The sequence below is a fragment of the Lagenorhynchus albirostris genome, chromosome 8 (assembly GCF_949774975.1).
Source record: "Lagenorhynchus albirostris chromosome 8, mLagAlb1.1, whole genome shotgun sequence".
Taxonomy (NCBI): domain Eukaryota; kingdom Metazoa; phylum Chordata; class Mammalia; order Artiodactyla; family Delphinidae; genus Lagenorhynchus; species Lagenorhynchus albirostris.
This window is the reverse complement of record NC_083102.1, coordinates 28,224,675-28,251,252: the sequence shown is the minus strand read 5'-3', so window position 1 is coordinate 28,251,252 and position 26,578 is coordinate 28,224,675. Positions and strand designations below refer to the sequence as shown.

General features: G+C 35.9%; 1 protein-coding gene across 4 annotated transcripts in view; it reads left to right on the top strand.

Annotated features, from left to right (window-relative positions):
- The window catches only part of PTPRZ1 (protein tyrosine phosphatase receptor type Z1), a 159,232-nt gene that overhangs the window by 104,626 nt on the left and 28,028 nt on the right, over positions 1-26,578 (top strand). For all 4 annotated transcript variants that reach the window (XM_060156788.1, XM_060156786.1, XM_060156787.1 and 1 more), the window contains 5 exons: positions 145-329; positions 1,764-1,890; positions 8,114-8,160; positions 12,345-13,347; positions 20,918-21,062. In XM_060156788.1, coding sequence (XP_060012771.1) covers positions 145-329; positions 1,764-1,890; positions 8,114-8,160; positions 12,345-13,347; positions 20,918-21,062 — 1,507 coding nt within the window. The remainder of the gene's footprint in view (positions 1-144; positions 330-1,763; positions 1,891-8,113; positions 8,161-12,344; positions 13,348-20,917; positions 21,063-26,578) is intronic.

Genomic DNA, 26,578 nt, shown 5'->3' with positions numbered 1-26,578 from the left:
ATGAACAAAAGTGCCACAGTGGGAAAGTGTAACTTTTTACCCTTTATTAAAATACAACAAAAATGTTCACAGAATATGTTTCACTTGTTGAAATCCTAGAGGGTGACAGTTGTATCGATAACTGTACTTTTTTTTTCTCTGAAGTTTGTAGTTCAGAACCAGAAAATGTTCAAGCTGACCCAGAGAATTATACCAGCCTTCTTGTTACGTGGGAGAGACCTCGAGTAGTTTATGATACCATGATTGAGAAATTCGCAGTTCTGTACCAGCAGTTAGAGGGAGAAGACCAAACCAAGCATGAGTTTTTGACAGATGGCTATCAAGACTTGGTAACTATAAAATCAATTGCTTCATGTATTGTAGTTTAATTTTTAGGGTAAGAACTTAAAATGATTGTATATTGTTGCCTTTCGTGACTTTAGACTTTGTATGAAGCTCTCTAGTGGGGTGAAGGGGACACAGAAGCTATATTTAACTATGTCAGAACTTACAGTGGTTGACACTAGGTTCTTACTAATGTTTTGAATTACATGGAGACCACAGCTTTGCCAACAGCAACATTGTAGAGTAGACACTTATGGAAGACTTAGAACTGGAGATCATCTAGTGCAGCCTCTCTTTACAAAGAAAAGGACTCAAAGAACAGTTAAATACTTTATGCTCTCACCGTTGGGGAAAGAATTGGGCCTGGAATGTCAGTGCTCTGATACCGTCGTATGTTGTTTCCCCATCATACTGAATCAGTACAAGGGAAATAGAGTAGGGAATAGAGTAGGGGTCTTGAAAGTCCTTTTCTTTGCATCAAATTTCCAAGTAACAGGACTTCCCTGGTGGCGCAGTGGTTGAGAGTCCGCCTGCCGATGCAGGGGACACGGGTTCGTGCCCCGGTCCGGGAAGATCCCACATGCCGCGGAGCGGCTGGGCCCGTGAGCCATGGCTGCTAGGCCTGCGCGTCCGGAGCCTGTGCTCCGCAACAGGAGAGGCCACAACAGTGAAAGGCCCGCGTACCGCAAAAAAAAAAAAAAATTTCCAAGTAACAGATGTGAAGTCAATTGAGATAGAACTCTGGGGACATGAGGCAGGTAATCCTTAGTAAAGGATCCATGTCCTCTTGCTCCCCACCCATGCACAAGAATTAAAGAAAATAAAGTACAGATTCCTTCTGTGACCTGAACATCTCAGTATTAAGCTTTGCCCTGGAAGGGAGGTGTTGAGGTATAGCTGAGAAAACCCCTCAAGAAAGCCCCCAGTATAGGTCCAAGACCTTGAACTCTGAATACAGACACTCACTGGGGTGTCACTCAAGCCCTAGGAACCTGCATTTAAACAAAAGCTGGTGTTGCATATTATATAAACAAAATAATGAGATTTGTAACAACTTTTTAATTCAGATGTCTAGAACAAAGACACTATGAATTGAGAAAGTTGTGGGATTTATGAGAATATACTATTTTTCACTCCATAATGATGTGAAGATAATAATTCTATTTACATAGAAATTTTAAATAAATATTTAAAATACGAGATTTTCTAATACTAGATCTGATTTGTAAAAGAAAAAAAAAGTGTAGTTTTCCAGTATCTCCCTAATTCACAAATATCACAAGTTCAACTTAACATTGCATAGAATTTTTTCTCAGGCTAATAAAATATAAATTTTTCTATTGACAAATGAGAAAATCTTTTCTAAGCACCGATGTCTAGCATGTTAGTACTCCTATGAGAATAATACATTTGTACAATTACTGCCACCTTTCTTTTAGGGTGCTATTCTTAATAATTTACTACCCAATATGAGTTATGTTCTTCAAATAGTAGCCATATGCACTAATGGCTTATATGGAAAATACAGCGACCAGCTGATTGTGGACATGCCTTCCAATGACCCTGGTAAGTGACCCCCTGATATGCCTTATCTAAATAAACGAGGCTAGTTTAATTTCTGAATGCATTGGTGCTTTCTCTCTGACTTTATATTCTTTGGGCCAAAAGCAAAATGATTTCCTTTTTAGTCTGGATCATCAGGTAATTTTGTAAAGCATGGAACTCATTTTTCATTCAGCAGATATGGTGCAGCACAATAAGTAAATTTATTCTTAATATTGAAGTTTTCTATTTGTAAAATAAGAACAGCAAAACCTATGGTAATGTCTGTACTGGCCACCAAATGAAAATAGCTAAGTAAATATAAAGTCTTTGATTTTGGAAAATAAAGAGTTGGTTTCATTTGTGTTTATTTCCTCTTTCAGCCCCCAAAGCATTTTGTAGTAAGTATATACGTGATTCAAGAATCACGTGAGGTACTTTGAAATATCTATACAAAGCATCTCAAAAGTTTATCTTAGATATTTTAATCCACTTTTTGTAATTTGGTGGGGGAGGGGGAGCTTTCCTCTTAGATTTGCCAGTATTATTCCATAAAAGCAAACAAAAAAGTTGTTTCTAATTGTATTTCATTTGCATGCATCTTCTCTAAGTATTACAGGAAAATCTTTGATCTCAAGGCATATGCAATAATTGAATGAAGTGCTGACCATCATAATTTGACAATTTACAAATTTACATAACTCAATTAAAGCCTTCCTTTTGTTAGTATAAGCATTTTTAAAGTGATAGAATGGAATTATATATGTACATATATGTGTATGTGTATATATATATGCATACACATCATGCACGTGCATGTTCATAAATATATGCAAACATACATACATACACAAATGTAAATATTCTTTGCTCATCCCTATCATGAGGCTACTCACTGAAATTTTCACAAGTTTTTAATGGCGATGGTTACAAGTGATATTAGTTGTAGCGTATTTTACTTTTCCATATGGAAGGAAAACTGATGTCTGTTGATTTGCCTTTGTGGTCTCTATGCCGTAGCAGGGCTTTAATCTGTTACAAGCTCATTCATTGATGACCTCATCATAGTTGTTCTCATTAGTTGAACTTTTAAGTTAAAGAATATATGTCAGAGCGTTAGATATTAGATTATGGATCCTTCCAAACCACAGGCTACAAAACTTGCCAAGATATTTCCCAAGTGAGAGCATTGATGGCTAATGAATATTACTACTTTCATGATGGCAAAATCATTATTTAATAATATTTCTTATAATCTGCCTCATGTCCTGGGTATAACCATCTTTCCTATTGCTTTTATTTAGCATTATTTTTCAAAAGCAGGGTTGTTTTAAATGGAATGTGAGCTCTAAGTCTTATTGAAAGGTGAGTATCAAATTAACTGACCGTGGTTTCACTGTACCATATCATGCCCCTCCATTGAATGTCATCCTTCACCAAAGTTCCCCATATTGATCCACGCCCAAAATGACATCAGTAGCAGTGCACCATTGACCACGTTGGCCAATATCATATGTGAATTGTTTAAATGTGATATATAAAAATCTCCTCTAATATATTGAATGCATTCACTTAACTTTACTATCTTGGTTTGATTATACCACTCTAATTTCTGAACATAAAAAAATTTCCCAGGAGTTTACAAAAAATAATTTTAGCTATTTATGTTGTACACTTTCTTACTCTAGCCACTATGCTAAAAGTTTAGCCACTTTCTGAATTTTTTTGTTTTTTATTTTTGAGAGAGAAGCTTATTGCATATGGAAAAACAGATCAAATGTCTATTTTCTACAGAAGTGATTTCCGAGTGATGCTTTTAGACTGAGTCTATACTGGCACGAAGTATGATGTACTTGTATCATTTGTAGCACTTACACCATTTGTACAAAATGATACATATTATAACTTAATTTCTATTTGTTCAAAGGATCGGGACACCATTGAACTAATGAGGTGCTAGCTTGGACACATCATTTAATCTCCATGGATATCCCAGTCCCTTAGAGCATTTTGTACATGTTTTGGTAAAAGATGGTATTTGATTTGATATTTTACTATGATATTACTCTTAAAAGCCAAGGGTTAAAAACTTAGTTTATGCCTTAGTTATTTCTACCAAAAAGTCCTTTGTCTAAAACCAATTTACCCAAAGTTTGGGCTCTTCCTATTTTTATAAAAAAATATTAGTTCTTTCTTAGAACTCATTCTTTCTGATTGTGAAGACTACAATGGCATTTCAGCCCATATATTTTCAGTTCATTATTGAAATTACATTACCTTAAAGATTGTTTCTTTGGTAAATATATCACAGTAAAAGTCTTGACAGCAGTACTATCCTGTGGTTTAGTGTGATGGTACCTACAAGATTTGTAAATTTTATGATTTATGTGGCTAATATAGATGTAAGTGGCTTTTGAGTTTGCTGCTTATTTCATGGTTTTTATTAGTACCATTTCATCCTGTTAATCATGTTGTTTCTTTACCTTAGTAACATTGTAATGTACCCTATTGAATTATTCTATTATTTTGGGTAAGCTGTTTCCTAAATACTGTACTGTTTGTTGCTTTTGTTTAAAAGGAATGAAGGAGATCACTTATAATTGCCCTCATTCCTTCAGTCACAGATTTTAAATACTCTAATCAATATCTGTGAAGGAAAACTCAATCTTCCAAATTGTGCATTTAACTTTGGCTAATTTGATTAATTTATCACTTGTGCATTTTAATTACATTTGTTGTTGTGTACAACAGTATCACCATAAATTAGTGTCCATTAAATTTATTATAAATAGCTATTTTAAGATAAATGCATAAACTCATGTCCAGAAACAATTTAAATTTGTCGAGGAAACCTTTTTAAGGTTAAACAAAATGGATATTCTTTTTAAAAACTTTTTTAGAATTTTTTCTTTTTTATTTGGTTGTAACTAAAATAATGCTTGTTTCTATCATGTAGATCTAATTATGAAATAGTTATAGAGGACATTATTTAAGTACATGTTTTAGGGCCTTGATAATTATATGTGTTAAATGCATGGTGAATTAGATCAACACATTTTCCTGTATTGTGTGCTTTTCATTTGTATAACAATTGTCTTTGTTAAATCACTATATATTGTCCTTATTCAGCCTGTACCATACTACACTACAGGAGTTATTATATAATGATATTTAAAAATCACACTTCAAAGAGATTGCAGTTGACATTGCTTTTGCCTTTTTGCACTGTGAAACTTGGCTTAAAACCTTCAAACAATTAAATAAGCCTTGCTTGCCATCCTACATCAGTGTTGCTTTTTTGTGTTATGGAATGTTAATGTGTGACTAACATGCTCTTTTAGAAAATCTAACATTGCATGTGCCTCAAAACAAAACCAGAACGAACCAATAGGTTTTGTTCTATTATCACATAAATGTGAATTTTAAGTGTTCAGTCAAAAAAATATATTGACAGTCTTCACTATCGGACTTTTTGTATCCTTCATGGAGTCTGTTTTGATGAAGTGAGAAGATTCTGTAAACCAGTATAATTTTTTATCTGTTTAATATATGTGCCTGAGTCAGACCAGTGGCCACTAAAACATTAGTTATTATTTGCAAGAAAACAGCAGGCCAAAGTGTACCCATTCTGAGACCTTGTGCCAATCAGCAGCGCTAGACCTTGAGTGCTATGAGCTCTCAGACCAGGATTATGGCTTGGATTCTCCAGGGAGATAGAAACAACCTTTCAAAATTATTTTATTTCAAAATTGTTCTGAAGAGGCTCAGCAAAACACTTCTAGATTATTTTGGGCAGGGCTATTAACGTGTTCCTGGGCAACCCCAGAATTTCGGTCAATGCAAATGATCTGAGTCTAGTAGGAAACCAAAATGAAGATCCTTCAAAGTGGGTTTTTACGTACCAACACGAAGGCACCCATACTTGGCACCCATATTCACCCATGAATGTGCCATGAAATAAAGGATCAAAGCGCTGCTTGGACCCATAGGTTCTGCCCCTAGGGCCTGAAGGGGCCCAAAGGAAACTTCTTGCTTCTTATTGCGGTAAACAGCAAAGCCAGTTATAGTAGAACTCACTGATCCTGATACTCGTTAGAGGATATGATTGAGTAGAATTATGTATTTTAACTTAATAGGAAACATAATCTATACAGTTAAGTTATGCTCTGGTCAAACGATAAAAATTAATCAAATGCAATACACACAGAGAGTACTGAAAGAAAAGAAAATCAGTCCTCAATGTAATAATTATATACACCCCACCCCAACCCTGACAATAAATGAGAGAATTATCTTTGCTCATTAAAAGTATAAAGTTAGGTGAAGTTAGACCAGTTTTTAAAAACACTTCTGTAAGAACGTTGAAGAGAATGGACTCTCACTGAGATGTTTTTCGGTAGCCTCTTAACAGAGAAAAATCTGTATAATATATATATCACTTAACAGGCATTTGATGATGATTTGCCCTTATTAATGTTAAAGTATTTTAAAAGTACATGAAAAGGATACATAAGGATACATAAAATTATGTATTGTTTTACATGCTGAAATGGGAGATTTTTACATGCATGAACTTCTCTAATTGTAGTTTTTTAAAAATCATATTAAAGGTTTTTTTATTTCTCTCTCACAGTTTAGTTGCCACCCATTTTAAAATTCACATATATTGGTTTCCTTGGAGGTTATAGAGACACAGTTTCAGACTATTGAAATCACTTTAATTTAAAAATATAAAGAATAAAGAGCATGAAAAACAGGGTGGGAAAGGGTTTCACAGAGACAAAAATAGAAAAAGGAGAACGCTAATGATCCAGATGAAAGTTTTCAAATTCCTTCTTTTAACAAGAAAAAAATAATAATTGAGAGTTAAGATTTAAGACTATGATTGTTTCCCATGAATATTTTCATTTTTATAGCATCGAAAATTATTCAGGGTAAGTAACTTTAAAATAATTAAATAGTCAAGAGTATTAATTTTATCTAAATCTTCATGGGGCCTGGGCTTACTTCTATGTTTTACTTGAGTTCTTGTCTAAATAGAATTCGGGCACATAACTATATTTTATAGTTTTACATTTCTTAATACCTAGAAATTTTATTATAAAAATAAACTCAAGAAAGTCTATATTGTAAAACAGGCCTGGATGTGATACATATTTAATGTTAGTTCAGTTATGCCTTTGAAAATTCTATAGACTATGCATTTCCTTTGAGGATCTATAGAAGCATAAAAAATAGAATATAAGCAGCTGTAGGATCGTGAAGAGCATAAACTTCGGAGATGGAATGAGATTCTCTAAAATAATAGGCATAAGAAGGGCATCTTTGTAATAATGCTCAAGCCCTCACAGTTACCCTGTCTCCCATCTTCCTGATGCAGCTTGGATGAAGAGTGAGGAAAAGTGGTCCTCGAGCTCCTCAGTAATTTGGCAGTGGGGCTACATTCCTTGTTGGAGAGAGGGAACCAGCTCCTTATCTTTCCTAGCATTTACTGACGGGTCTTGTTTTAGGATTGAGATAGCCAGGGACTAGAAATACGCTGATTCTAGCCAGTTGGGAAAATCAGACTTAAATGATCCTGGTCATTATATTCCTCGCATAGATGGCATTAGTTGAGTATCCCTGGGAAGAAGGTGTGGGGCTAACCCCGGTCAGTCCTTCCTGCTGCCAGTCCAGGCTGGACCTGCTGGAAAACATTCTTCCTTTTATCTGGTGCAGTACCCTGTGTACAAATACGTATGAGCCCAAATCTGAAGAATAAAAAGACCTACTTGAGCTTCAGTCAGAAGTGGACCTTGAGGAATAAGTAGTTGAATACGAAAATAAATCCGTCAATTCTCCCCTGGCATTTTCCCAACTATGCTTTTATCAGCCATGCTAAGAATGAAAGTAAGTCTACACTGATAAAAAATTACTTGGGTTTCTTTACCCCCAGTAATATCAGCCTCACTGTCCCCTTCTCCCTTCTGAGCTTCAATCACAGTTAGGGTGAGAATAGGGAAGGGAGTTGGCGTGGAGGATAGAGATGAAGGTTTTGAGTGCAGTTTACTGTACGTTTATGTAGTGTTGTGTTATGTAACGTTCAGTAGTCTTGAAAACTGAAATTCGAAATTTTTATTTTGGGCAATTCTGTATTTTCCAAACTAACAGTCTTTCTTTTCCCTTTTCCCTCTTTCATCCAACGGTTGACCCATAAGGCTGAAATCGTTGAATAAAAATGTTAATAATTTTGTTTTTAATTTTGTAGAACTTGACCTCTTTCCTGAATTAATTGGAACTGAAGAAATAATTAAGGTATCATAGCTACTTTTTATTCAAGTGCTTTAAAATTAAGAAGTCTGGTTTGGATTACCGGTTAGGTTTCAGATGTTGCATTAATAAAAAGTTCATGTTGCATTATTCATTGTTTGTGGGATTAGTTGCTGAACTTTGTAGATAGACATGTAATTAATATACATGATTTTTTTATGAAGAAGTTGGAAGACACTTTAATTGGTATAATTTTTAAAAAGAGATAGAAAAGGTTTGTTGATAATTAGAAAAACAATGAACTTTGAAAATAATGATAGCTATGAACTATAGCCACAAATTGAAATTTTTTCATGTTCAAATGTCTCTAAAAGACTAAAATAATATTTAAGCAATCCTTAATATTAGTACAGCTTATTTTTAATTAACTTAACCAATGATTGACAGATTGATAATAAATATGAGTCAAAGTATAAATTGTATATATTCTTTTGCCCATTTAATTTGATTATTTTTGTTTGGACTACTTATATTATAAATGTTAGTTGCTAGCACAAGGTCCTTTAAGTAAATGGGCATCTAAGGATATTTATAAATTTTGACATTGTCTTAATTTTTGAAATAGAGAGAAAATGACTGTTTGTGTCTTATATTCAATATTTCATCCTAAGCCCAAGTGTGCTATTCATTATAACTGAGACTCTATGTTAAAGCCAGATTCTGTTGTTAATGATAGTATGAATTTGTCCATAAGTACATATGTGTGTATGAGCTGGTAACTTGTGAAAACTAATTCCACTATCTAGTAATAAATAGCAATTAGGTTGTGTTTTCACAGATATAATTACCTCAATAATTTATTTATCTTATGGCAATTCTCTCTTACAAAGGACTATTTTACCAAAATGACCAGTCCGCATTTCATCAAGAGTTCACAGAACTCAGCTAAAGATATCTCTGTGTGTCTGTGTGTGTTTGCATGCACGCATGTGTGCACATGCATGTGGATATGAATATACCTAGAAATGATTACCAGAATCAAGTCAAAGGCAAGAAAAAGAAATTATCTTTACAAATCATTGGTTTTTGTCTTAGCCAGTTTGGGCTGCTATAACAAAACACCATGAACTAAGTGGCTTATAAACAGCAAACATGTATTTCTCACAGTTCTGGAACCTGGGAGCCTGAGATCAGGGCACCAGCACTGCCGGGTTCTGATGAGAGCCCCTCTGGATTGTTGACTACAGACTTCTTGTTGTGTCTTCACATGGTGGAGAGCAGAACAGAAGAAGCAATCTTTCATGACTCTTAATATAAGGGCACTAATCCCATTCATGAGGGTTCCACCTTATGACCTCATCTAATACTAATGACCTCCCAGAGGCCCCACCTCCTAAGACCATCACTTTTGGGGTGTAGAGTTTCAACATGTGAATTTAGGGGGGACACAAACACAGTTCATAACACTATTCACTTTCATCGATTCATGCAGGAATGAATGATAGAGGTTGGCAAACATCTGGAATGTATCAGTGATGGTTCTAAGCTTGAATATGGAAATGAATAGTTTGGGAGATGTTCCTCAAATTCTCTTCCAATAGGAATGCATGACTTTGAAAGACAAAGTACCTCCAGCACAATCAAGGCTTTACAATAAAAAAATTTTAATAGAAGTTGTGAAGGATAACAGGTGTGATCCTTTATAATATAAGTAGTCCAAACAGTGAAAGAGAGGTTCACAATAACTCCATAAGAAGTTATAGGAAACAGTGTCCATTAAAATATTTGTGGTTTCAGATATGTATAAAGTAATCTTAGAACATGAATCATATATTCTTCTTGAAATGTTGACATGAGATAATATGACCTCATAGAGATGTACAAGACTTAGTTGGGTGGGATTAATGAAAGGTCCATCACTTTCATCAGATTCTAAGAGGTATCTGAACCTCACAGTCTAAAATCTGCTAGAAAAGAAAGCAATGAAAGGGATATGTGTGTTTAATGTGTGTATAGTTTTTTTTCCAAAAGATCGAATGGAAGAAAAGGTGAGTGGCATTATGTTTTAAGAACAATTTTATAGACATCTACGTAGCTTGTGATAGGAGGATGATAAAGGAGGTTTGTGTGGGAATCTAAGAAAAGAGGAAGAGAAGCAGTGTTACTGTGGGATTTGATAGAAATTGTCAGATCATATAGAGAAGATAGATGACATGTGTTCTGGGAACTTTACTGTGAAGAGAAGGGGAGAGGTAAAGTGAATACTAGACGTTGAATTAGAGATTTTCCTTTATGTTCCTTTTAAATAGGAGAGATCTGAGTTTAAGCTGATGAGAATGATCCATTCAAGAAAGCAAAAAAATTAAAATACAAAATAGAGGGAAATAGTTGTATTCAGTTCCCGAGAAGATGATAGAGAATGGATTAGAGCACAAATGTAGGAAATAGAAAGGAAGGGGAACATCTATCTCTTCAGTTACAACAGGATGAGAGGGGCAGGGGTGGATTTTGTTGGTCCCGGTTTTTGATGTTTTAACATTAGGAAGAGGTGTGTTTTTGTCTAGTGGCTTCTACTTTCTCTATAGCCAGGAAAGCCATCTGCTGAGAATGAGGAGAGAAGGAAATGGAGATTTGAATAGAGCAGAGAAAAAGTTTGAAAGTCTTGATAAAGGGTAAGAGTGTGGAGTGATACCAGAAAACTAGGCAAATATGCAGATTTGCAAAAATGAGGAAGAGTTCAGAAACTCCATATTGCTAAGTTGAACATTGATCCTCAGAGAAACTCTGGATCAGATTATGAAACAAGTGTTTGTGAGAACTTCTAAGGAAAGAAGTGTATCTTTCACCAAGAGCGAGTCAAGACAAACTATTCTTATTTCCTTTTACATGAAGTTTCTGGGCTTGAAGATTAGGGGAATATTTATTCAGGAAATTATTTGATAAAATCTCCTGGTTGTCCTTGCGAACAAGGCATCAAACACAATGCAAAATTTTATCAAGAAATACCACTGGTGAGGAAATGTATCTGGGGAATCTAAGAGAATATCCATTTTTAACGACTCACTTCTCAGGGTTATCACATGTGCCTTAAAATAAAAAAAAAAATACTTAAAACCAACTGAATAATTAAGCTCTGGATAATGATGCAGACATTAAGCTCGAAAGCTTGTGTTTCATACAGGGCCACTTTCCGTGTGTATGAGACAAAAGCTCATGAGCACACGTGGTTAAAGATTCAGATTCTTTCTACTGATATTGGTCACGTTCTCACTGACTAATCTGTACTTGGTAGCTTTTTTCTCTTTTTAAGGCACATGGCCTTAAGAGGTCTAATAGATGGCAGTGCTAACAAACTTACAGAATCATGTCCCACGTGGACAAAAAATATCATATCTTGATACGTTTGGCAATTTAGTTTTCTAAACATATGATTAGATGTTTTATAAAATGCACAGTTTAAAGAAAAAAAGAAAGCATGGGTTTTGGTTGACCTCTAGCCAGATAACTCCTGGGCCATTATAGTGATTAAGTGTCCATGAAAGACTGGGTCACCTGAATAGTGTTTCTAAAGGAGACACGAAATTTAATGACCGGTACTAGAACCATATTTTGACAAGTTGTCTTTAGAATGTCTGCCTCCGTCTAAGATGAAATTCTCAGGGAAAAGTATTTAAAACAAAATAATAAACAAAACCAAAAACCTCTTCCAGTCCTAAACCTTCCTCTTATGATGGCTTAAAAATTGTGATTTATCCTTACTATATACAATGAAATATTCTGAATATACAGCTACTTTTGTCTTTGAAGTAAGTTGTTTCATTGCCATTTCACAGCACAAGAAGCTCATTGCTATTTAGCTTGTTGCCAGATGAACTGAACAGAGAAATATAAACACAAGAAAATAAATACTGTGTTATGTAACACTCTCAGTAAGTAAATACCACTACAATGTGTCTTCAAAGTTGTGGTATTTATTAATTTACTTCCTTTCATCAAATAAAATAAAGTAGCCATAAATAAGATGTTTTCATTAAGTTTAGTTACTCTCCCTCAAGGGTGGATAATAACGGGTATAGGATAGTCATGGCTTCTACGGGGTGGTGCTTTATGTGACGTTCCCCAAATCCCACAAGTGGAGATTCACAGCATGATGCAGTATAAGATATTATTAAGATTCCATTTTCCTCTTATTTCCTTATGTCCCATTAAATCTTATTTGTTTTTCAAAGGAGGAAGAAGAGGGAAAGAACACTGAGGAAGACACTGTTGTGAATCCTGGTAGAGACGGTACCACAAACCAGATCAGGAGAAAGGAACCCCAGATTCCTACCACAACAAACTACAACCAAGTAGGAACGAAATACAATGAGGCCAAGACTAACCGGTCCCCAGCAGGAGGAAGCGAATTCTCTGGAAAGGGTGATATTCCCAACACATCCTTAGATTCCACTTCCCAACCAGTCACTGAATTAGACCCAGAAAAAGATGTTCCTTTGACTTCACAGACTGCGACCCAGCTACCATCTCTCACTCTGGCAGACACTTCCGCCTCTTTAAGTGATGGCTCTAAAACTGTTCTCAGATTTCCACAGATGAACTTGTCTGGGACTGTGGAATATTCAAATACAGTTTCTGTAATGGAATCTCCAGAGGTATCTACTGATATCAGTGGGGAAGAGAGTTTATTGACCAATTTCAAGCTCAGTACGGAAGCCGATGATTCTTCAGGCTCCAGTCCTGCAACTTCCGCTGTGCCGTTCGTTTCTGAGAGCATATCCCATGGCTCTGTGTTTTCTTCAGAAATCCCAGAGGCAGTCACATACGATGCCCTTGTACCAGAATCTACGAGAAATGCTTCAGAAGATTCATCCTCCTCGGGTTCGGAAGAATCTCTAAAGGATCCTTCCGTTGGTGGAAATGTGTGGTTTCCTAGTACTACAGATGTGACAACACTGCCCGACGTTGGATCAGGTAGAGAGAGCTTTCTCCAGACTAATTACACCGAGATGGATATTGATGAATCTGAGAAGACAGCTGAGTCCTCTCCTCCAGGCCCACTGGTGTCACAGGGTCCCTTGGTCACAGATATGGAAAATTTGCCACATTATTCTACCTTTGCGTACTTCCCAACTGAGGTAACACCTCATGCTTTTACTCCATCCTCTGGACAACCCGATTCGGTCCCCACCATCAACCTGGCACACCCGCAGACAACTCAACCAGTATACAATGGTGAGACACCTCTCCAACCTTCCTACAGTAGTGAAGTCTTTCCTCTAGTCACCCCTTTGTTGCTTGACAATCAGATCCTCAACACTACCCCTGCTGCTTCAAGTAGTGATTCAGCCTTGCATGCTACGCCTGTATTTCCCAGTGTCGGTGTGTCATTTGAATCCATCCTGTCTTCCTATGATGATGCGCCTTTGCTTCCATTTTCCTCTGCTTCCTTCAGTAGTGAATTGTTTCACCATGTTTCTCAGATCCTTCCACAAGTTACTTCAGCTCTTGAGAGTGATAAGGTGTCCCTGCATGCTTCTCTGCCAGTGGCTGGGGGTGATTTGCTATTAGAGCCCAGCCTTGCTCCATACTCTGATGTGGTGTCACATCAGACCGCTACTCGTGCTGCCTCAGAGACCTTGGAATTCGGTGGTAGTGAACCTGGTGTGCTTTATAAAACGCTTATGTTTTCTCAAGCTGAACCGTCCAGCAGTGACGTTATGATGCATGCACGTTCTTCAGGGCCTGAACCTTCTTATGCCTTAACTAATGATGAGGGCTCCCAATACCTCTTCAGTGTTCCTTACAGTTCTGCAGTACCTGTGCATGAGTCTATTCAGGGTTCCTTCCTTAGCAGCCCTAACCACGTACCGATGCCTGAGTCTCCCTTAGTAACCCCAAGCGCACCGTTGCCGCAGCCTACTCATGGCCTCTCTGGTGATGGGGAGTGGTCTGGAGCCTCCTCTGATAGTGAATTTCTTTTATCTGACACAGATGGTCTGACAGCCCTTAACGTGTCTTCACCTGTTTCTGTAGCTGAATTTACATATCCAGCATCTATGTTTGGGGATGATAACAAGCTGCTTTTTAAAAGTGACATAATAAATGGAAATGAGACGGAACCACACATTGCTTCTTTCAGTGAGCTGATTTACCCTTCTGAAAGCACAGTCATGCCCGACCTGTATGATAATGTAAATAAATTGAATGCGTCTTTACAAGAATCCCCTGTTTGCACTTCTAGCGCAAAGGGCATCCTCCCAGGGCTTCTTGCTTTTACTGCTACTAAGGTTTTTGATCATGAGATTAGTCAAGTTCCAGAAAATAACTTTCCAGTTCAGTCTTCACACGCTGTATCTCAAGCATTCGGTGATACTTCGCTTAAACCTGTGCTTAGCGCAAGCTCAGAGCCAGCATCCTCTGACCCTGCTTCTAGTGAAATGTTATCTCCTTCAACTCAGCTCTTATTTCATGAGCCCTCAGCTTCTTTTAATACTGAAGTATTGCTGCAACCTTCCTTTCAGGCTTCTGATGTTGACACGTTGCTTAAAACTGCTCTTCCAGCTGTGCCTAGTGATCCAATATTGGTTGAAACCCCCAAGGTTGATCACATTAGTTCTACAATATTGCATCTCATGGCATCAAATTCCACTTCAAGGGAAAACACGCTGCACGCTACATCTGTACCAGTCTCTGATGTATCGCCTACTTCTAATATGCACGCTGCTTCACTTCAAGGTTTAACCATTTCTTACGCAAGTGAGAAATATTTTGAACCAGTTTTGCTTAAAAGCGAAAGTTCCCAGCAAGCGGTACCTTCATTGTACAGTAATGATGAGTCGTTCCAAACTGCCAATTTGGAGCTTAACCAGGCCACCCCCCGGGAAGGAAGGCATGCATTTGCTACTCCTGTTTTATCAGTTGATGCACCACCAGATGCGCTTATAAATAAGCTTGTTTACTCTGATGAAGTCTTCACCTCTGCCAAGGGTTCTATGTCTGATGAGGTATTGGCTGGTATTCCAACAGTTGTTTCTGATACAGTTGTAACTGCTGATCACTCTGTCCCTTTAGGAAACGTGTATGTTTCCATTTCAGTTATTTCTCCCAACAAAGATGGTTCTGTAACCACAACCAAGTTGCTGTTTCCTTCTAGAACAACTTCCGAGCTGACTCAGAGTGCCAGATCTGATGCTGATTTAGTGGGTGGTGGTGACGATGGTGATACTGATGATTACGATGATGATGGTTATGATGGCAGAGATAGAGATGGCTTATCCCTAAATAAGTGTATGTCGTGCTCCTCCTATAGAGAATCACAGGAAAAGGTAATGAATGATTCAGACACCCAGGAAAACAGTCTTGTGGATCTGAATAACTCAGTCTCATACTCACTATCTGAGAATTCTGAAGAAGGAAATAAAGTCACAGGTGTAATATCAGACAGTCAGACTGATGTGGACAGAAGTCCTGATAGATCACCACCAACAAATGTGCCACCCCAGAAGCGCAGTGATGGAAAACAGGAAAATGACATTCAGACTGGTAGTGCCCTGCTTCCTTTCAGCCCAGAATCTAAAGCTTGGGCAGTTCCTACAAGTGATGAAGAGAGTGGATCAGGGCAAGCCACCTCAGATAGCCTTAATGATAACGAGACTTCCACAGATTTCAGTTTTCCAGATATTAATGAAAAAGATGGTGATGGGGTCCTGGAAGCAGGTGACTCAGAAATAACTCCTGGATCCCCACAGCCCTCAACACCGACTGTTACTAGCAGGCACTCAGAAGTATTCAACATTTCAGAGGCAGGTTAGTTATGGATCCAAGGGATAGATTGAGGTGTGGTGGCCTTTTGCCTCAAAAAATAGAAAAATCGTGGGAAGAGAAGTTTGGTAAAATGGCCATCATTTTTCAAAATCAAGATATTCACAAATCAATTTACAGTTTTTAAAATATGATTTTACTCATTATTTCAAATGCATACTCAATGTGTTTCGATCCTTAAATTAACACTCTCCAAAATAGATAAGGTGATTTTATTTATTGTCAATTTTTTCGTATTCTGCAAGATACCTATTACATGTGAGAGCAATTATTGTGTGCATAATACATTTTCAGTACACTGCTTTTTAAATGATAGATTGGAGTGTTTTAGATGATTTTAATTTTAAGGTTTACTCATATTCTAAAATAAGTTGTCAACTAATTCTGTTGAATTATAAAACGAATTATAAACTGATGATAATACGATATATGTATCACCTCTCTCTGACCCACCCAATGGAAAGGAGTTAGATAATTGCACATCCACATCAGCTTGGGGACTTTAAAAAAAGTCCTATTGCTAAGTTTTGAGAGTTAATGGGAAGATTTTTTTTAAGATTTTAATTTTTAAAAATTGTCTTTGTTTGATTACCTTAATGTTGCCTAAAGAGGGCAGTGTGAACTAACAAAATACATTCTACTTTATACTTGCTGTTATACACCTTTCTAAGAAGTTAAATAACGGCCATTAATATGCATAGTGTGTATAGGTATTGTATGACAAGATGTACAACACTAGAACATTTTCTGTAGAAATGCATTTCATTTGTTAATGTATTTTATGCAAATTAATTTATCAGCCAGATGTTTCTTCGAGCAGATTACTTGCAGCATATAAAATACAGATGTTTGCTTTAGATGCCAATGGGAGAGAAAAGGGGAAATTCAAAACCATTAAGAATATGAAATACTAGATAATTTCATTGCATTGATCATAAGAGTTTTATAATTTGCTTTTGTTACATTTTAAGGCATTTTTAAAATCAACAATGAAAATATTTAAATCTCAACAGTAAGTCAAAAGATAGGCTAAAGTAAATCTTGCACTCTTGTTGCATAAAAGTAGGTATGTAAAATCCAGAACATAGACAACAATCTCATTAGTATAGTTGTCCTCTTTGTTATTTCCATCCCTTGAATTAGTTATCTACTTTTCCTTCAGTGCAGCAGCAATTAAAAGTTTGTACATTTTGATAGAGAAGTTTTTCTACATTCTGACTTGATACCTGTTTAACATTTCGTTCCAGTTTAAACATTTACATTCTGTTATGTGAAAATGAGTAAGGAATTCATGAATCACCATATTTCATTAGTGTTGCCATGTATATGAATTGTTATCTGGCTTCAAATATAGTCCTTGTGTTTTTTTTAAGTTTTATTAGATTTATTTAGAAATAAAACATCAGGAATCCATCCATTTTTCTGTCTTTTTAGGTAGTGACATCATCTGTATGTTCGTGCTAGATTATGCTGTTATGGAAAGACTATATATACTGTAAAATGCCAAACCTTAAATTATTGACTAAAACTTAGCAATTTCTCTTCAATGCACTTATTAGATTTATTTAATTTGAGTGTGTTCTCCCACTGATGAGGAAAACAATACAAATATAACATCTGACAGCAGCAAGTAACATAATTAATGAAGTAAATAACATCATACAGGATTAGGGGAAGATTCTTGCCTATTTTTAAAACATATCTGTAAAAAAAATATGTAGTCTGTCTTATCCAATAATTGAATATGCCTCTTTATCAAATGCATATAGACTAATTCTGAAGCTTATCATTTTATTACCTACTTCTAGAATGTAGAATAATTTACAAGACATGCTCGTCAAAATAATATAGATAAGGCAGATATTAGTATCTGCAATTTATGAATGCATAAACTGAGTCCCAAAGATACTAGATTGCTTGATCTAGGTCACATAGGGAGTTAATAAAAAACTGAGACTGGAAACATGTGTCATTGGTGTCTGTCTCTTAGGGACTACGTTTTCATGATTGAGAACAATAAAATATGTATAATGCTTAATTTGTAATACCAAAATTCTAGTGTTTTATTCTCAAAGTGAATTTTAAAATATTAATCTTAGTTCTTGTTTTCTAATTGTCTGTTAGCACATTTTTGTCTTATCATTTAGGTAACTCATATACACTACAGAGCCATATCCAAAAAGATATTTAGTGTCAACTAATGAATATAAAAATCAGTATAACTAGTTGTTCCTCATTATAGTATATACAAAGCAGCCAGGGGATTGTCTACTTTCATGTGGTATCTCATCTTATATAAAATATCTAAGTTTCATTATATGTAATTACCATGTATTTATCATTCTAACTCCCTAATTAAAAGGTTTGTTTTAAAATCAGACATCCCAGAGAACTTATGAGAAAAGTCTATATACAGGACTCTGTGTGTGTGCATGTGTGTGTATAGTGCATGTATATAGAGTGTATGATATATATGTGGTCATTTGTTATATATTTTATGTGTTATATATCTTACATATGTATCACATATTTGATCAGACATATCTCATATATATGTATGCACATACATCTATATAAATGAGATATGTATGTATCTAGATACATATATATATACACATACACCTATATACATACTGCAGTGAATATTTGTGGTCATTGAAGACCAGTATAATTATATAACCTCACTCTGCATGTAAGTTAATGTACATCATTGGTTCTCAAGCTTTAGTGTGGATCAGAATCACCCAGAGGACTTGTTAAAACACAGATTGCTGGGTCTTAGCCACAGAGTTTCTGATTCAGTAGATTTGGGATGGTTGGAGAGGGGCTGAAAATGTGCATTTCCAACAAGTTCCAGGTGATGTTGGTTTTGCTATTCTGGGGGACACACTTCAAGTATGACTGAAATAGACAATAATACTAACCTGCATTTGTAATTTCTAGGTACCAGGGACTTTGCTAAGTGGCTTATTTCCTTTGTTAACCACAGACTTTCTACTTAGGTAACAATAATTACAATAGGAAACAATGTAAAGACAATTGTGTATAAAGCAAGATGCTTTCCTAAATTTCTTTAAAAAATACCGGTACATTCACCGTCAGATTATTTAGGCTTCTAGATGAGTCTCCCTACAATATGTAATGACCAGAGCATATGATTAACATAATAAAAGGTAAAGTTCAGCCTTCTCTCACAAGAATATTAAATACAGCTCAGGGATCAGTTGACTTACTGATTACTGACTTACATATATATATATATATATATATATATATATATATATATATATATATGGCTAAGGGGGTGGGTTACAATATTGACTTACAATATTCCCACTTTTTATACAGCTTTATTATTTCTAGTCACAACTTTGAATTCTGCTTTTTTCTAGCAAATCCTTCCATAGTTATAAAAACAAACATCTTGGGACATTTGGTTGTCACTTATAGATGCATTTCCTATATGAGTGGATTAAATTCTTGACCCTTTCTGCATCATCTCTTCTTACAGAAGGAAGCTATCATTTTAACTCTTAAGTTCTCTCCAGTTAGATATATTTCAATGCTATATTTATGAATTTGTGACTATCAAATTTATTCTCAAATATTTTCAACTAAATTGATAATTTTCAATTAAATAGATTGCTGTTGTCTCATATCACTAAGAGTAAGATACTTGGTATAAAAGCACCAAATGTACCAAATGTGTAGGAGGCAATGTAGACTCTGATGAGGGGCTTAAACTTCGTTATTCCAGAAGTTCTACAGGTAGACAGGATAAGGGCTGTTACTTTGTAGCAGTGTCAGCATATCATCCTGGTAGAATGGTTCTAATGTTCAATCATCTTGGTTTCACACTGCACACACCTCAGAGTAAAAGGGAAGAATTATGACTGGCCACTGACACCCTGCAGTTCTGAAACTTTTTTTTAACAACTCAGAATGATAGCTTCAGTTGCAGTGATTTTGAAAATGCTAGAATAATAATGTACCTGATTGGTCACAAAAATAGTTATTTGCCATCTTTTAAAATTAACCGAAGGACAGAATTTAGACATTTTCATAATTTACACTTGCATATTTAAAAAGAATTTCTTAGATCTGTGCATTCCTTCAATTTACATGCAATAGTATTTTTATTGTTGATAAAGAAAAACAGTTGGTAAGAAGGGCATTCAAAATAACATCTTAAAAGCAACCTACATTTAAATGTTAAATAGTTTGCTGGATTGAAGGGTTATCCTAATGTAAGGAGGGTTATCCTAAGATCCTCTCTTCATGAAATTATTAACTGCTCCTAACTATTTACCTAACTGTGGGATTAAAAATATTTCCATTACAATTAATTTTGGGAAATCAAGATTATATGTGGTGATTCAGTAAGTAGCACTGTTTTTCCTGATCATTTTATTTAGAAACTGAATAGTTTTCTTATTTTAATATTTTCATGTCCCTTTTACTAAGCTTTTCAAGGCAAGATTATACTTCTTGCCATGGCATCTCTAGGTTGCCAATCTTTGTTGGGATATTATAGTTCTTCAGCTCTGATCGGCTGCCTTACTTTATTTTTCTCTTTTTTTGTGAGTTTATTCGTTTGTTTTTGAAGTATAATTGATCTGTAACACTATGTTGGTCCCTGTTACACAACATAGTGATTTGATATTTCTGTACATTTCAAACTGATCACCACAATAAGTCTAATTACGATCTGTCACCATACAAAGATATTACATAGTTATTGACTGAATTCCCCACACTGTATATTTCATTCCCATGACTCACTTATTTTGCAACTGGATAGCCTGCCTTACTTTTTAAGCTTTGTGTTACTTAAATTAGCTTATGATCATAGACCTTGCTTGTCTCATAGAGTCGAAATTTTAAAGGTAAGCAACAGCAGTGAAGATTGCAGTTATTCGGTTGAAAAATGTGCTTTTCCTTAAGCTTAAATATCAACTTTCTCAATTTTCTCCGACTACAGAGGCCAGTAATAGTAGCCATGAGTCTCGTATTGGTCTAGCTGAGGGGTTGGAATCCGAGAAGAAGGCAGTTATACCCCTTGTGATCGTGTCAGCCCTGACTTTTATCTGTCTAGTGGTTCTTGTGGGTATTCTCATCTACTGGAGGTAAGTTGAGTGTTTGTTTTGGATATGCATTTCATAAAGCTCAGATTTTTGCCTTTGTTTTACCTGAATGCTTTTCAAAGCATATTCAAAATTCCCTTTACTTGAGAGCTACCATTAATTTATCCAGGTAACTATGAGTAAGGTGAATTTGTGAATCCAAAGACATAATATTAAAAGATTTGACTGTTCTTCATACTTCTGTCAAACAATTAAAGGCGAAATGGAGGAACTTTGGTTTTAGTTAATATTTAATACAGCATTTTGACAGTTGCACTTTCATATTCATCTAATTAGCATTCAGACATTATCATAGCATTTAATATAAATCTAAGCTTCTCAGTTAAATGCTCCAGCTGTTATAACTTTAAAAGTTATTATTTTAGAAAACATAGTTTTTGATATAGTGAAATATACTTTTATATATAGCAGCGGATTTTGTACAAGATACATATCAATTGCATACTAATACAAAAAATGATAACCCATGCACAAAAGTAAAAATTAAGCATTAAAATATAATTTGAAAATAAATGACTATATTAAGATGGATGGGATTTTTAAATTCATTATAATTTGCCTTGAAGATGAGCTATAGCTTCATTCTTATCAATAATCTCTTGAAACCTTTAAAGGACAAGGAAAATTGTACCCACTGTAAGCTTCCCATCCTACAGCAAGCAGAACACACTGCAAAGTGATAAGATTACTAGGGACACAATGTAAATCAGTATAACTGTTATAACTGTGTCTGTTGGAAAACAAGGACTTTATGATGATATAAGGAATCATATCTGTAAACTAAGAAAGGATATAGCTTAGTACTCTATACTTTTGTTTTAAAAGAGAATTTTGTTCAGAAGATTTATAATCAGTTTCTTTTTTTTTAGCAACCTCTGTCTGTAAGTTCATATCACCACTCTTTGTGTTATTCCAAAATATATTCTCTCAGTTTATTCAAAAATATTTAGTATGTTTATTGACTGTTTCCCATGTGCCTAGTACTCTGTGAACTACTATGGGAAAGTATAAAAGAAGGAATGAATGAATGAATGAGAATCACCACTGTCAAGAAATTTATGCTTATTGAGGGGAAAGAATTTTCCATGCAAAATTTATAAAAAATTACACAAAAGTGTATGCATGGCAGCTGAAATCTCTAATGCTAAGAGAGGTCAGAGAAGAAGGGATCTTGATAAGCCAGAATGGGCAGGGTGAATGTAAAATGTCAGGCTTGAGCTGGATAGGATTCAGAAACAGGAGCTAAAGGAGAAGGGCATTCCAGTCAGGGTCTTATGTAACTTGAGTACAGAGTGTTAGTTTAAAATATGAGCACTCGGGCTTCCCTGGTGGCGCAGTGGTTGAGAGTCCGCCTGCCGATGTAGGGGATACGGGTTCGTGCCCTGGTCCGGGAAGATCCCACATGCCGCGGAGCGGCTGGGCCTGTGAGACATGGCCGCTGAGCCTGCGCGTCCGGAGCCCGTGCTCCGCAACGGGAGAGGCCACGGCAGTGAGAGGCCTGCGTACCGCAAAAAAAATAATTAATTAAATAAAATATAAGCACTCTTAGGGTTTTATGTATGTATTTTATATCTAACTATCAAATGTCCTGATAAGATTTGTTACTCTTACTTACCAATTTACAAATTTCACATATCTGTCCAACTCACAACCATTTGAAGTTGATTCACTTCCAAATGTAACTTTTTAGATCAGTAACACGAATACACGAGGGGTAGTATTTGCTGACTTAATGACAATGTTAGTGCATTCTTCAAGGTTTGTGTGAATTATTCAAATTCCAGTGTAGCTGCATTTGTGAGCAATATGATTTCACTATCCAATATGGAAACATTTTCGACTTTTGTGGAAACTACAGCCTGTAGAAAGGTTTAAAAATCGAATGGCATACCAACAAGAGTCCTAACAGGTGTATGGTCCTTATACGTTTTTCCAGTTTATATATTAAAACACTTTTCTGACCTAATTCTTGAGGAGAAAAAATAATCGCAAAGTGGTATAATAAATCCTCTCTTTTGCCTAATTTATCTAACTCGGTCTCTCATGTTTTGTGTAAACCTTGAGAAGAAGCATGTCGTAGCAGGAAGACAGAACGAATCAGAGGTGATAAATCTGGATCCCTTTCCCAGTTCTTCCTGACATTTGTTATATGGCCTTGGGCAAGTCACTTACCCATCTAGGAATGAAACTTTCCTCTTTTTACCATTTGCGGGGAAAGATCATCTTTAAGATTGCAGTCAGACTTTCTTTAGGGTCTCTGTGATGAATACAGCATGATGAATGTTGTTTCATTTTTGTGTAAGGATCCAAAAAAATGGAATCATAATTACACATTTCTAGCTTTCAATTCTAAATACTGTGATGAAAAGGTGTAAATTAAATAATCAGATTAACATTGATTGATAGGACCTATGTCTATACGTTTAAAACAGTCATCACTTTTTTCCTCATGGCTGACTGAAAATTAGCAGCAGACATAGTTATCAACACTTAGCACATAGACGTGAAGACATTCACTGCTGATACAGAACAGATGGACCATTAGATATTGAATCTTGTCATACGTTAAATAATATGCCTTGAAATTATTTTCCAGATATTTTAAGGTATAATTTACGTAAGCCAAATCATAAGTTTTAAAGCGCAAAATTACTTCCATAAGGAATATTTTCAGAAAGTTCTTTTTAAAGACAACAAAGGGTAAATTTTGGAGAGCTTTTTTAATAGTTAGAATCTGAAAAATACCAAGGCTATATTCAACAAAACAGCACTCCATCAAAAGCTATATAGAACAGAACTTTCCATAGACACACTTGTTCTGGCTGGGGAGAGTGGGAAGAGAAGCAATATGAATTCTCTCTTGATCTTACATTTAAATTTGTGGGTCACTAGTAGCTACCAACCCAGAATGGAGGCCTCCCAGTACCATGCTGCCTTTTAAGTAGAATGTCACTTCCTAGGTAAAACTGTACTATAAAGGATACCTAAGCCATGTACAGATGATCTTCATCCAGAATTTATCCTGTACTATTTTAATTTTTCCCACTTTTAAGCTTATTGGTATAATTTATAAGATTCTTTTGTCATTTATTAATGCAAGTATCATTACAAGACCACTTATTTTCTAAAACCAACGAATATTTGATTACATAGCTGAAAAGTATAGAGCTGGTATATACCCAGATACTATGATGAATATTAGCAACATGTTAAACCGCTATACTAATATGTTTTAATTTACCTTTTCCTCTTCTAAGAGATGCTACCTTCTTCCCATTCTCTCAGACACATCCTCTATCCATCCATCCATCCGTCTATCCATTCATTTTTCTCTAGCTACGTATTCCACCTCTCCCTCCCAAATGTTTTGAAATTTTAGGTTAATCTCATTTGAGGCTCAGGTAGGCAAGAGAGTCTAGGATGCAGCCGAATACTTTGTGGTTGGTGGAATTTACTTACTACTGGAAATCCGTCTAATCATTCAACCCTTAATACCTATTATACTCCTGGCATTGTATTAAAAATTGAGTCTACATAAATCAAAAGACATGGCCCCATCTTTAAAAAAAAAAAACATTATGAGGATAAAAGCACAAAACGAATATACTGCAAAGTACTATAACCACCAATTAATTAAAATATTTAAAATAAAATAATGGAGAATAATGTCCAGGAAGTGAAGGTCATCCTTGGATTAATTAAGCATACTTTTCAAAGCAGTCTTAAGGTGAGTGTGAATGGAGATTTGCGTTGGGTATAATAGAAACAGAAACTGGAGTGCAAGAGTCTGCTTAGGAAATGAGAGGCTGTTTCACAGGGAGGAAACCACTTAGTTGTCTTTAAAAAGGAAGTGTTTGCATGGCACATTAGTGACTGAGGCATTTTGGTCAGAAGAACCATGTTTAAAGCAGGGAGGAGAAATACTGAGTTAGAGCAGGAAAAGACATGTTCAATGATCTACAACATGTTTGTGTTATTGGATATAAACTTCAAGGAGAAAAGTCAAAAAAGGTTTGGACCGCAGATAGGTAGGGTTTAGGTATTAAAAGATTTGGGGTACTATAATCTAAAAATCTGTAAAGCACAGAACTAGAGCCAATATGTCAAAGTAACAGGGAGATAGATTTGGGGCTCGATACAAAAAAAATACCAACAGTAGGAGGCGTAACATTGGAAAAGGAGGGTCTTCTCTTTGGGTACCATTTGGAGATACTTACAAGAGATGGAGTTTTGAGTTAGTACAAGAAATGTCTATTAACTAAAGATGGTTCATAAAGAAGTAAGCTCCTTGTCACTGAAGGTATTCAAACTGGGTCTTTTTAATATGTCAGAGATGCTAGGGAAGGGACTCTTGTATCAGCTGTGATATTGCACTAGGTCCCTTAAGGTATTTTACAACTTTAAGATTCATTGAAAAATAAATAGAAACCCTTTCCAACCGGCTTGTGTAACCATATTTTAGAGGAATCAAGGAGGTTTTAATTCAGCGATCTTAAAAGCAGGTGTATCAAATCCAGTGTTTTCATATCAGTGTGTCAGGAAATACTACATCTGTGGTTACACAGGTAAGCCACACTTTCCCTGTAGTTCCTGCTGTCTGGTGTCAATTCTGCTCAAATGTGGACTTTCCGTAGGATAGTTTCTTTATCATGAGACCTGTGACCCTCATCTTTCCCATTTCTCATTAGTCTGCCATGCTCTTTCACCTTTCCAGGATATGAACCTCGCTCAGGGTCCCTTTGACCCCACATTGCAGTTGATTCTACATCCACTCGTCTTCCTCCTACATCACCTCTTCTCTGTTGAAGACATTCCTGTGTTCTGTCAGTTATCTATGCTCTCACAGGCTTGATTATTAAAGGTTATAACATCACAGCAGAGGGCTAGTTTTTTGCTATGCATATCGTCGCCTTTGAATTTTTTTTTTTGGCTTGTGACATTATATAATTTTGTACTATTCATAATTATAGCAGTGAATTCATTGAGCAAATATTTCAGGGCACCTACAACATGCCAGACATTATTCTTAGCACTGAGGACTAACAATGCCTTAAGACAAGTACCTTGCCCTTTGGGGGCTTACATTCTGGTGAGGGAGGACCAACTAAAATTATGAAACATGAATAAACAAATATATAAATAAAGTATTTCAGATAGTGATAAGTGCCACAAAGCAAACAAAAGGGGGAAGAATAGTGACTTGGCTGGCAGGGCTGGTACTTTTAGCTCAGGTGGTCAGAGGAGGACTCTCAGAGGATGTGGCATTTTAGCCAATGCATAAATGATGGGAAAGAGGCAAGTGGCCAGAGGGAACATCAAGAACCAGGGCCCTGAGATGATCCTGGCGGGTTTCTTAGAGGGAGAAAGAAAGAACCAGTGGGCTAGAGCCTAGTGGGTGCAGGTAGGAGTTGTAGGAGGTGAAACCTCTGGGGTTCGAGGGGACCAGGTGGCAGAGGGTCTTATAGCCCTTGCTGAAATAATGGAATATCATTGTAATT